Source organism: Pararge aegeria, chromosome 17 (assembly GCF_905163445.1).
Source record: "Pararge aegeria chromosome 17, ilParAegt1.1, whole genome shotgun sequence".
In the NCBI taxonomy this organism is placed as follows: Eukaryota; Metazoa; Arthropoda; class Insecta; order Lepidoptera; family Nymphalidae; genus Pararge; species Pararge aegeria.
This window is the reverse complement of record NC_053196.1, coordinates 5,745,911-5,759,250: the sequence shown is the minus strand read 5'-3', so window position 1 is coordinate 5,759,250 and position 13,340 is coordinate 5,745,911. Positions and strand designations below refer to the sequence as shown.

The 13,340-nt window shown below is 36.1% G+C and overlaps 1 protein-coding gene across 1 annotated transcript in view; it reads right to left on the bottom strand.

Annotated features, from left to right (window-relative positions):
* The window catches only part of LOC120631056 (neuropeptide CCHamide-2 receptor-like), a 109,143-nt gene that overhangs the window by 17,612 nt on the left and 78,191 nt on the right, over nt 1–13,340 (bottom strand). The window contains exons 2-3 of the mRNA XM_039900469.1: nt 6,598–6,802; nt 5,595–5,814 (exon numbers count right to left, since the gene is read on the bottom strand). Coding sequence (XP_039756403.1) covers nt 5,595–5,814; nt 6,598–6,794 — 417 coding nt within the window. The 5' untranslated portion in view covers nt 6,795–6,802. The remainder of the gene's footprint in view (nt 1–5,594; nt 5,815–6,597; nt 6,803–13,340) is intronic.

The window sequence follows — 13,340 nt, the reverse complement described above, 5'->3', positions numbered from 1 at the left end:
GAAATTATGAAATAAGGAATTTCGTTTTAGTCACATGTCACTGTGGAATATAATATCATCAAACGCAGCCCATGAGAGTTCCACTTTTGGATATTGGAAGCAGGCGTTACTTTGCGGAATTCTATAATATATTATGAAAATTGGCTACACTCCGCGAAAAGCAGGAGATTCTGTATGGTGTTATTTATATTTTTTTCAATCCTTACACTCCACCTCAAACAGATCTTCGCAACGTACCCTCTACGCACGTTTCGCTCCGAAACCGGAGCATCTTAAGATGTTGACTTTACAATGAATAATTGTTAAGTCAATTAATTATCTTAATATCCCACTGTTGGGTTAAAGGCCTTTCCTTCTCATAGCAGGAACGGTTGTAGAACAGAACAGACGAACAGAGCTCGTCCGGGGAAGTACTGTCGCTTATTTCTGCCGCTAATCAGAATTGTTGCAATGCTGTGTTCCGGTCTGAAGGGCGTGGTTACCGGTGTTATTAAAAAGTACATACTTAACGTACCTTAAGTACAAGGCTTAACACCTACGCTTGAAATTTATGGACACAGGGCTGCATGTTGCAGGACGTTCTCCTTGCATGCCCTGTGAAGTGTAACTCTGTTTATAGGCGACGAGTTTCCACCTACGATCTGGTGGGTCTGATTGGCTCAATTATTATCAATTATTACTTAAAAGAAACAAAAAATAGACCCACCACGCTGCTCGAATGCGATTGGTGGGCTTAAAAACTGTGACAATAATTAAGTGATAAAAACAGGGACCAACGGTTTGACATGCGCTCCAAGGCACGGGGGCTGACACTTCCTGGACTGGTACCAAAAATTCTTCAATAGAAAATCATCATCATCATCATCATCAAAGCCCTGGGTGAGCCTTGGCTTGGTCAAGCAAATTTCTCCATTTGAGGCGGTCAGAAGCTGCTTCCCTCATATCCCTCTCAACTCCATCACTTCACCGACCCCTACGCCCCTCCACAGTGACCTCCGTCAGTGACCTCTTTGGGGCTCTCTTTTATAAATTAAAAGAAAATACACAGGTATTTTCCCCAAGATATATGGCCCAAGCCGGGACTCGAAGCCAGGACCTCGTGTTCCGTAGTTCCACAAGCTAACCAATCTCACTACTAGGCATTTAATATGAACACATATTAATGATACGTAGAGCGATATAAGGCCAAGTGGTTATAGCTTAGGTTCTTCTTATCCTATATCCCTTACCGTTTACGATTATTTTATGTATTATATAAATCAAATTATAAATGCGAAAGTGTGTTTGTTTGTCTATCCTTTACGCTCTAACTAACTAATCAATAAACTTGATTTTTGGCGTAGAGTTAGTTGAAATAATGGAGAGTAACATACGTATAATGCTATAAAGTTTCCCGAAAAAATCGTATTAAAGGCGGACGAAGAACGCGGGACGAAGAACGAAGAACACCTATTAGATACAAAATAAAAAAGCAGCAGGACTTTAATAAACGAAGTATATAAAATGGACGATACTTATATATCAGGATACGTACATAGCGGGATTAGGTGAAAGCAAAGCGATATCTATCGAGGTATTAATATATAAAAAATAAAGTTTCCTTATATTGTTGTCATAAAAAGGTTTTTATTTTTATAAAAAACGTAAAAACATAAATACCTCTCAGCGTTATATCTAGATGAAATTTTTGAGAAATTCATCACATCAACCCATTACCGGCCAACTATAGAGCACGGGTCTCCTCCCACAATGAGAAGGGGTTAAGGCCGTAGTCCACCACACTGGCCCAGTGCGGATTGGTGGACTCCACACACCTTTGAGAACGTTATGTAGAATTCTTAGGTTTTCTCACGATGTTTTCCTCCACCGTTAAAGCAAGTGATATTTAAATTACTTAAAACGCACATAACTTAGAAAAGTTAGAGGTGCTTGCTGGGATTCAAACTCGGCTCCCCAAAAGTGAAGTCGAGCTCCTACCCAATGCGCTTTTTTTTTTGAGAAAGTACTCGCATGTATTTCCCCGAAATGTACTTTACATTGCAAGTTTTAATACCGAAGTTGCAAATGATTTAACCGAGCAAACACGTTTTGAACAATCCACAGACAACAGAGTTTCATTAACGAGCTAGGCACAGCTTCCTAATTAGAGAGCATTTAGTTTAGGACACCTTGTCATCTCCCAATTAGTAACTAAATTAACAACGACAACAATTACACAATACAACACAGGCATAGAATTACGAACACACAGAAACCGTGTGGACACGACTAATATTGAAGCATCAAAAACCACTCCTTTTGAGAGTTGTTTCTCGAACAAACGGTTAGTCACTTCATACCATATAGCAGTTAAAGTAATTATTTTATCTCTTAAAGTTTACCATAAAATGGGAAAATGATAAAAAGTTTCTGGGCTAGCGACATTCTGCGGGTGTAAAGTGAGACGTGGGTAGGGCATTTTTACTGTTTTTGGACACAATGCACTGCACACAATAATGGCTGAATGAGGATCCTGTATGTTCTTAACTCCGTGAACACAGCATAATTTTATTACCATAAGTTAGTTTAAAATTAAAAAAAAACCGACTTCAACATTCGCCCAGGAAAAAATTTGCTACATTGGGTTACGTAATTGTAACAAATAACAGCTCGACCGATTTTGATAAAATTTAAATTGCACCACCTGGAAAGTATAACCTTTAAAACAAAAATAATTTTTCAAACGGTTCAGGCGTCTTCGAGTAAACGGGTAACATACATAAAATAAATGATTCCGTAGAATAAAAAATAGGCGTGAAAATTACATCAGTTGTTGGGATCACGGGTTACTATGAATATAAAAAATAATAAGCTACTAAGCTATATTGAAAAACATTCACATACCTACACGCTCATGTTATGCCACCAAAATCAACTCAAAACTCGTGTAAATGCAATAAATAATTTTATTGACAGGTCCAAAAATACAGCTTTCTTTTTTTTATATTTGGCAAGCAAAGCACTCATCCAAAATCAACCCAAAACTCGTGTAAATGTTATACCGAATCAATGCGATAAATTAGTTTATCGATATGTCCAAAAATTGTGCTTTCTCTTTTATAGGGAATGTTGAACGGGCAGGCAGAGAGCATTTTTATTGACAATGCGTCAATTAAGTTAAGAGTGTGTCACAAAACTAGCACTGATCCAAAATCAATCCAAAATTCGCGTTAATATAATACCGAATCAATGCAATAACTTAGTTATCGATAGGTTCAAAAATAGTGCTTTCACTTTGATAGGTAATATTGGACGGGTACGTAGGTATTCTTAATTTTTTTATTCCTTTATAAGTTAGCCCTTGACTGGAGGACCTGGTGGTAAGTGATGATGCAGTCTAAGATGGTAGTGGGCTAACCTGTTACGGAGTATGGTAGTCAATAATCGGTTTCTACGTGACATCTCACCGGAACACTAAATCGCTTAGCAGCATTTTTTTATCGGTAGGGTGGTAACAGCCACGGCCAAAGCCTCCCACCAGACCGGGCCAGAGTAAATTCAGAAATTATAAATTCCCAAATTGCGCCTGCCAGCAATCTCCTGCTTAAATTCAAAGCGCTCTACGTTGCGCAAGGGAGGTCGCCAAAAGGTAGGTTTTTAACAATATGCCACTTAAGCTAAGAGTGTGCCAAAAAATTAGCACTAATATTAAGCACACACAATAGCTATTTTTTTATCGTTACAAATAAAAAACTAAGTAAATACGTTATCAGAGCAAGTTTGGTTTCATCTAAACTCTACTGATTTGCAAATATTGATAGTTGAAATAGTTCTTATTTGGTTTTCTTTCAAATCTTGATTTTTGCTTTCTGTATAGTTTAATGAAGATTAAGACCCTTTTGTTACCCTTAAACGTATCAAACATTTTTGGCTTGGAAATTACGGCTTAAATCAACATTTGCTTCTTTCGACATTTTTCTTTAAGATGCTTAAGATGTTCTGATATAGGTACTATGTTTGGTTTTTTCAATCAAATTTTATAAAAAACCTGAGTCTGTTGAAAATTTTTGGTTTTTAGCCATAGCCCCACTACGCTGCGCCAATGCGGGTAGGTGGGCTTCAACAATTATTATTACATCAAGTTATGATAACCGGGACCGAACGCTTGGCGTGCTCTACTAGGCACGGATATTTATATAGATATTTATGTTATATATTTTATTTGTATTTATTTATTTGTATAATTTTTAAATCTTATTTATTGCACCACCTACCTCTTTTCTGTTTTTTCCTTTTAGGCCATTGGTTTCCTAGAAGAAATCGCTATGTAGCGATAAGGCCACCAAATTGTACTCTCTTGATATGTATTTATATCTTTGTAACTACTTTTTTTTCTTTGGTGTACAATAAAAGTGTATTCATTCATTCATTCATTCACGGAGGTGAAATTCCATTTTGTGATCCTGTGTTAAACATGGTTACCACTAGACCAACGAGGCATATTGTATATTTTATTGTATTTAGTAATGAAATAAATGTTATGACAAAATCGATCAGAGTTAACGTCACTATAATGCGACCTACTCCAAAGCATCCCCTACCGAATGAAAAAAGAATTATGCAAATTGATAGGAAAATTTGAAGAAAACTGCTTACATTAAATGTAAATAGGAAAAGACGCACAAATTCAGTACTTTCGTCTTTTTTTTAGTATACAGTTCATTGTATGCATCGGTTACCATAGTGCCCTATTTTGAAGTTGGTTAAAGTTATTGTCTGTCAATATGAATTTTGTGTTTTTTACTAGTTATTGTGTATTTTTTACGTTTATATAGATTACTAGTTGTACCCTGCCACGCTTCGCTGTGGCACATTTTTATGGAATGGATGAGTCATGAGAAATAAAACAAAGAATAAATTACATATGCCAGCGAGTGTTTTCTCGCTTTCGGCAGATGGCGCGGTCACTGGTACATCTATCGTTAAAAAAACTGTCGTTTCGCGGTCGCGGATATGTGACTGATGCAAAAAATAGATAAAAACAATCCTTTATGCGGAATATACATCATGCTAGAATTTCAGCTCGATCGGTGCAGAAGTTTTTGAAGCGTACACAAACCAACATAACATTTATATATATATAGGGCGAGTCCAAAAGATCCTGAAGGTTTAAAGTACATCCGCCACTAAAAAAAGATAGATTATGGGGTTACTTCGAGTTTATAGTAAAAGCCATCAACGCATTGGCAGTACCTCTGGGTGCATCCTAATGCCTTCAAGATCTGAAGAACCGCCTGCTCACTTGCTCTATATATATATATATCTCTTTTTTTTAATGGCGGATGTACTTCAAACCTTTAGGACCTTTTGGACTCGCCCTAGGTAGCTTGAAAGCTTAGCTTTAAAGTTGGTAGCACGGTAACCATCTGACCATGGGTAGGCCACTTACAAAAGAGTCATAAACTTTCGAGCCAAACTATCGCATTTATAGTAATATACTCCATAGACTCAACGTCCTTATTTCAGGCACTACATCTATAGTAATCAATAATGTTCACTTGATTTTCAAGTAAAAACTTAGTGCAAACATCGAAGTAGGAAGTCCCATAACTTACCTGAAGTTTCCTAAATGGGTTGACGATCGCACAGTATCTTTCAGCCGATAACGCCGTCAGAGTGAACACAGAAACGCCGATGCTTATGTCCTTCCCTGTTTCTGATATCCTGCATATAGCCTCGCCCCAGGGCCACGACTCCAGCGTGTAGATAACCGATACGAACGGCACACAAATGAGTATGACGAGCAAATCTGCCAGCGCCAGGGAGAAAATGTATCTGCGGAAAAAAAAATACTTGAACTTCATTCTCATTATCTTCAACGGGATCTATTCAGTTCCTAACATAGTAAGTTTATAAAGCCAACTCACTACGTTAAAATTAAATGTTGTCATTTAAGTTTAAAATTTAAGCTTTTAAAAAAAAACTATATAGGCATTATTTAAACCTATCAATCTAAATTATGGGTAAATATTTTTTTTATTCTTTATGCCAAGTACCAATAGGGTTTTCAATACTACTACAATTTAGCCAAGTGATTTGGCTAATAGGCATTTTAATTTTAACCCAAACTCCTAAAATATTATTTTATAAGGTCACTATATAGTGACTACACAGTATCTTTTGCCAATTTAGTTTTTATGTTCTTTCCACAGCTCTTACACTACACCAAAAATAGATAAATGAATAAATATTTAATAGAAGCAGGCGTTACTTTACAAAACTCCATGGTATACAACGAACTTATATCTTAATTTGCTATAATCCGAAAAACAGGCAGAAACCGATTATTAGTCACAATGAAGTCTTAGCCATTTTTCATTGTAAAATCAACATCTCTTGAAGATCTTCTGGTATCGTAGCGTAACGTGGATGAAGAGTACATTACGGACGATCTGTTTGGTGTGCAGTAAAAAGATTGAAGATATTATAAATAGCACCATACAGATTTTTCTGATTTTTGCGGCTTATAGCAAATAAAGCTTAGTTTCTTATGCATATATGTATACTGTGATTGATGATGTTATAATATTATGTATATAAATCTTTATGGGTACTTACGTATTAGGCGCATTTCGCATGCCCCTGTGTCTTACATAAACGATAACAAGAGTACCATTGCCCAGGACGCCTACTATGAAAATAATAGCAAATATAACTGGCACCAGATACGTCTCTATGCGATCACTGTAGGGTGTGTAGACACTTTCAGATGAGTTTTCGTACACCGAGGTGGTGGAGTTATGATACGTATGCATCTTTCCATCTGGAACAAACAATAGTTATGTTATTCATTGACTAACTAACTGAATATCGATAGAAGAAATACTAATGATAACAACAAATGCTTTTATTTCAGTTCAAATACCGAGTTTGATTTCACTCACGCACCTCTTACTTTTTAGAGTAGCGTAGATTTTTGATTTAAGCAATTTAATAGCACTTGCTTTAATAGTGCCTGAGTATGGTAGGACTGGAACCGATCGTACCAATACCATACATCCATCAGATCGCAATCCACATACTCAGAGCTATAGACTAACGCTTATGACTGTAAGCACATAAATGAGGCCATACCAAACCTCAACCCACGATTAACGTCCAATCTAGGTACTTCGACTAAGCCGGGTTAAAGAAAAGACAGTTGTAGGTACGATAACAAGGCACCCACCAGTGGCGTGCATCTAGGGTATGCAGATGATATAAAATGAAAAAAAAACTCCAGTACGACTTATAAAAAACTTAAGGATATGCATTGTCAGAGTTCTAAAAAGCCTACTCTTAAGTATTTATATGTGTTACTGGAGATTTTCTTCATTTTATATAATCTGCATACCCTGTTCATACCCTATATGCACGCCACTGGCATCCACAATTAACAAACACCTTTTTGTTCTAAGTATAACTAACAGTTCTCTGTGCTAAGTATACATGGAGGAAGAAGAAACACCGACAGACGTAATGCTCCGATGCAACGGAGTAACAGAACAACGCGCAGCATACCTTAGATCAGCATCACTACTTTCAGCATTTGGTGACCTGGGCGGCCTGCTAAGCTTCTGGAGTGAGCTCGACTGACTGGAGCGACAACGGACGGTTCCACCCAAGCAAGTTTGGAGAGAGGCGCAGGAACAAGAAGAAGGGTGCCAGGAAACGTCGTGTGAAAACCTGCATGCCTGTCCTTAATGTTCTCTACGCTGACCAAGTGCCGATAAGCACGCCTTCTTATCCGACATCTGCCAATTTCAAGTAAACTAAAATCTTTATAAGCTAAAATAAGAAGACGGTTATCTTTGAATTGCAAACAGATATTCTTTAAACATAGCTTATCACCTCATGTTGGAGATGGAAGATACACAGACAAATAGATAAAACTTCTTCTTTTTTTTTACATTACTTAGGAGTTTAATAAATGAAGATCCAAAAAATGCGCATGCCTTTTCACATTCTAAAGACTTTAGAAATTACGAAACGAATGAGGGCTTTAATCTAGACACGACGGTATGTAAAAAGTACGTGAATATCTCGAGGGTACCGCGAAGTTCTTGATTGAAGAACTGAATTCCTTCCAAATGTTATGCCCGAACCAGGACTTCGTGATTTAACTTGCCAAGTACGAAAATGACGAGGCCGTAATTAGCCCAGCTGAATGCTTATTTTAAAATCCTATTAGTATTAGACCAAACTTTAGGTAATTTCGTAGCAATTTTGCAAGGGTACGAATTTGCAACGCATCCAATTAGTTTATATTCATTCCCGGAATAAACTGCACCCAATCTAAACTAGAATGATGTGCAGTGAATATATTAAACGAGTATTGCGTATCAGAGTCCGTTTATGCTCCTTTTGACATTGCTTTTAAAGTTTACAGCCTTTAAATTTGTTTACAAGCCTGCCTGTTTACATTTGCGCTAAAACTATTTCTGCGCTTGCTTGAAAATAATTCTACAAAAAGTCAATCTGATTTTGTCGGTATGTATCACATGTATACTTTAATTTATACAACAGACAAAAAAATAATACACATTTACTGTGACACAAAATGCTATAGAGTTTCTACAAACAAAATGGTTTTATCGCTATATAGCTATCTCTTCCAGATAAAAAGATGGCAGAAATACAGAAAGGCGATGCTTTATTCTGATCTATCTAGTCACCACACGGCAAAACATCAGTTTTCTCGAAGTACAGAGCACTTCTCTAGGGTGTTCTACAAATGCATACTGTTCCATGAATGGTGAACAGCAACCAGTAGAGAATTGCCAAATTTCCGGCAAGTTGGATCATGTCATTCAATTAAAAGAAAGTTTATCAATAAACCTTTCGTTGAGGAATTATACCGAGTGTACAAAAAATTGAAACTTGAATTGAAATCCAATACCTCTTTAAGATATTGCTTTATACAGGCTCCCTACTTTTATATTTCCATATCTTGGTCCGTCTCATCATATTTATCGACCACAATGCGACGTCTCAAATTCCAAGTTTCCTATTCAAATTCTACGAAGTTAAACTCCTGTTGAACATTTATGAAGAAGTCGAAATTTATGTAGGTGTTGGTTTAAATATAGTGGAATGGGGATTCTTTGCGAAATTCCAAGTTCTATTATCGGACGGTAATACAATGGTATATTACTCGTGATTATTATACAGTTTCTGAATTTCTTAATGATAAAAATGAATACGGCTTCACGTGCAAGCAGGATTAAATAATGGTGGAAACTTTACCATTCATCTTTAAAAAGACACTTGCTGAATTTCTATCCGACTTATTATCAGTTGGATCTTAGATGCTTAGAGCTGCTGAAGTTATAAGACCTTAAACTATGGATAAGGGGCTTTGCACACATATATAAATTGTATCTTTGAGATGTCTCTCAATAAGTTCAAAGTTTGTATAAAACCTAAGCTTACAGAAAAATCCTATTATAATGTTAAGGATTACTTAAACGATAAAAAAGATTGTGTATGAATTACTCTTACTTCATAGCTTCATATTAATCTACTATGAGATGGTGATAACAAAAAACTACCCGGCTTAGTTTGTTGTTGTCACTTTTTATTCCAGGAACCCTCGTTGTTTTGGGTTTAAGTTGGCGAACGCAATTATAACTATCCCCTACAATTATGTAAACATAAATGTATCAACGCTTCATAAGTACCTGTGATAGGCGTACATGAATTTAGAATTTGAATTTGTAAATTGAAATGTCGCATACTTAAATTGAATCCGTTCATATTATAACGCAGTTATTCCTGAATCGTTACTATACTTACAAAATCAGACAGATATAACGCTCGTAAAGTACTTAAAATACTAAATAATGACATAAATTATAGGTATGTCTAAATTATCAGTCATTCCTAAACTCTTCGAAAGATTATATATGAAACGTTATTCCCAGCAGTACATATCATTATTGACAGTCTTTCAACATTCGTTTATAAATAACTTGGTACGTACTGGTTTCGGAGCGAAACGTGCGTAGAGGGTACATTGCCGAGGATCTGTTTGGTGTGTAGTATACGGATTGAAGTAATTATAAATTACACCATACATATTCTGCTGCTGTTGGCGGAGTATACAAAATTAAGTTTAATTTTCATAATGTTTTATGGATTTCCGCAAAGTAATGCATAAATAAATAAATAAATACACTACGACGATACACACATCGCCACCTAGCCCCAAAGTAAGCGTAGCTTGTGTTATGGGTACTAAGATGACTGATGATTTTTTTATGAATAACATGCATAAATACTTGTATAAACAACGGTTTCAACTTAGAACGTTGATAAATTATTGGTCAAAGAAAGGCCGAAGTCCTAACCACAAGGCTGTCGGCCAAATAGCGGCAGATAGATCAGTAAGCATAAGTTAACCTTAACTATATAATCATTGTTGTCATTCAATGCGCTCTTGGACAGCAATGCTGAATGGTATCCATTCCATGACCCATGTCAGGTGGACAGCATTAGTCCGTGAATTGCTGAGGTACTGTGAGAATATTGAATGACCTTTAATTCAATATTCGTCGTTAATATTATGTCTCTAATAATGTTAAAAGCGGTGATAGCTCAATGGGTAGGACTTCGACTTTACTTTCGAGGGGGCCGAGTTCGAATCCCAGCTCCGCACCTCTAACTTTTCGAAGCTATGTGCGTTTAAAAAAAATTCTAATATCACTTGCTTCAACGGTGAAGGAAAACATCGTATGGAAACCTTCATGCCCGAAAGATCTCCATAATGATCTTAAAGGTGTGTGGAGTCCGCCAAGCCGCACTGGGCCAGCGTGGTGGACTACAGCCCATTGTGGAAGGAGACCCGTACGCTGTAGGGGGCCAGTGATGAGTTGATGTGGTATGATGATTATGTATGTCAATTGTCATCTTTCATTCATTTGTGTCTGTTATAACTATCCATAATTTCGTTCCATCTAGAAAGTGTTAGTGGCCCTGTCGTACTAATAAGACGTAAAAAAAACGCTTTAATTTGTAATCCTCGACTTTGTTTGGAATGTAGTGTAGTAAAATGAGGCCACAGGACAGTTTAGTGTTATTGCGTACACTACTAAATTTAGTGTGTAGCAATGGCAAACGGAAAACAGACGCTTTTTTGCAATACAAAGTGGCCTGTCTAAATAAATCCGACTGAAGTTATCTTATTTATAACAATGCCGATATAAATGACTGCAATAAATTAACGATTACGAACCGTGAATTAGTTATGTTATAACCGTTTTAGTTTCGCATGCAATTTAATTGCGAAAGTTTGTGCATTAGCTGAAATCACTGGTCATGATAACTAGAACTGCTACATATTAACGGAATGTATGCATATTCGTAGAACTTTGATAATACGTGTAGAAATGTACAATTACTTATAGATTTTTATGCAATAGTGATATTTAATTTGATATCGAAATCAAGTTAAAATGCGAAATTTTTGTGATCTTTATACCAGGGAAGTAAAATGGTGTAAAATCGTAGAACTTTGGTAATAGATGTCGAAATGTGAAAATTTCAAATTGTAGTGATCTATTATATACTAATAGTAATATTTAATTTGATACCTATATTATCTAACCTAACCTAACTTGCATAAATGAACTAAATTTTTTTTTTGAGATTACTATTCGAGGGTAGTACCTGATCTATTTTTGCCGCCAAGCAGCTTCGCTGCGTTCCGGAGTGAAGGGCATGGTTGCCAGTTGAATTGGCAATTAAGCCGTGAATTTGGACGGCCGATTGGCGCATTGTGCAGCCCCTGCTATCTGAATGCAAGCCCGTAGGTTCGATTTTAGTACCCATAACACAAGTTACTTTGCGGCTAGATGGCGAGGGGTAGAATCACTTTTATAAAATGCACACTACAAAACAAAATTTAATAATTTCAAGTAAGCGTGGAAAGCCTCGTGCTTATTTGTCCGGCCCTACTAACCCAATTTTTTTAATATGGCATATTTTATTTTAAAATCCTTAAGAAACCCTATACAGTAGGTAAAGAGTAAATTGAGCCCTACCCGTATTTTACTACATCTAATTAGTATTTACATAATTCTTATCGTCCAATTAACATAATGTGCTTCTACCATTAAAATAATTTTGCTAAAATATTTTAGGTATGTAGTGAAATATGTAATATATATTAAGAGTGGTGGAACCAGTGGCGTGCACAGAGGGTATGCACAGGGTATGCAGATGATATAAAATGAAAAAAATCTCCAGTAAGAGTTATAAAAAACTTAAGGATATGCATTGTAAGAGTTATAAAAAGCCTACCCTTAAGTATTAATAACTCTTACTAGGGATTTTCTTCATTTTACATCATCTGCATACCCTGTGCATATCCTCTATGCACGCCACTGGTACCTACTATGTTATTACAATAATATTCTTACTCTTACCAACAGCTTAGATTGTAGTCAAGGGCTAACTTGTAATGAAATATAATAGTAAATACATTTTTCCCGTTCGAGCCCTCTACTTTTGGCGGTTAACAGCGTTACGGCATTTCTAAAATTCCCAACGTAGGTATATTGGTAAATATTAAATATAGTTTAAGATAAGTGAAAGTTTTAATAATGGTGCACTAAATAACAGTGAGTTTAAGCGAAATAGCGCAGCGTGTTTCGATATCCCTAGACTGATCCAATCAGTCACTCTACGAGATAATTTCTGTTATTACAGTTTTAATTTTGAACATTATGTAGAGTAAACATGTTTTGATTACGGTCTGGTGACCCCAAAGATGTGATGGATCTAAAAATAAAAGAAATTAATAACATAAATTTATTATCTACGAGTACATTAATAATTGCTCACTGAACATGTCAAAAACAAAATCTGTCCGTGAACGGCGCTAGTCGGTAACTTAAACGTCCGTGGTTAAACCTTTTTGGAAAGGAGGTAAAACAATTTATGTATATTCTTCTTGATGACTAAATCTTCGGATGTTTGTGTGATGAAATATTTTTCTGTGTCTTGGTGTTTATATGTACATTCATGTAATATGTATATTCATAAAAGTATTCATCAGTCATCTTAGTACCCATAACACAAACTAATAGTAATAATAAGTTTATTTAAATTAAAAGTTAAACAGTAAATCACAAAATAAGGCGAACAATTAAGATAATGTGTATCATGAAACCCAAATTCGATAATACTGCTATAGTGCTAGACTGAGTCGCAGTTATTATCGCTTAGTGAACTCCGCCGTCCATGAACTCCAACAGCGCCAGAGGAACTGCCAATGTGTTGCCAACCTTTTAGACATATTTTGTTATTCCACCCGTTAAATA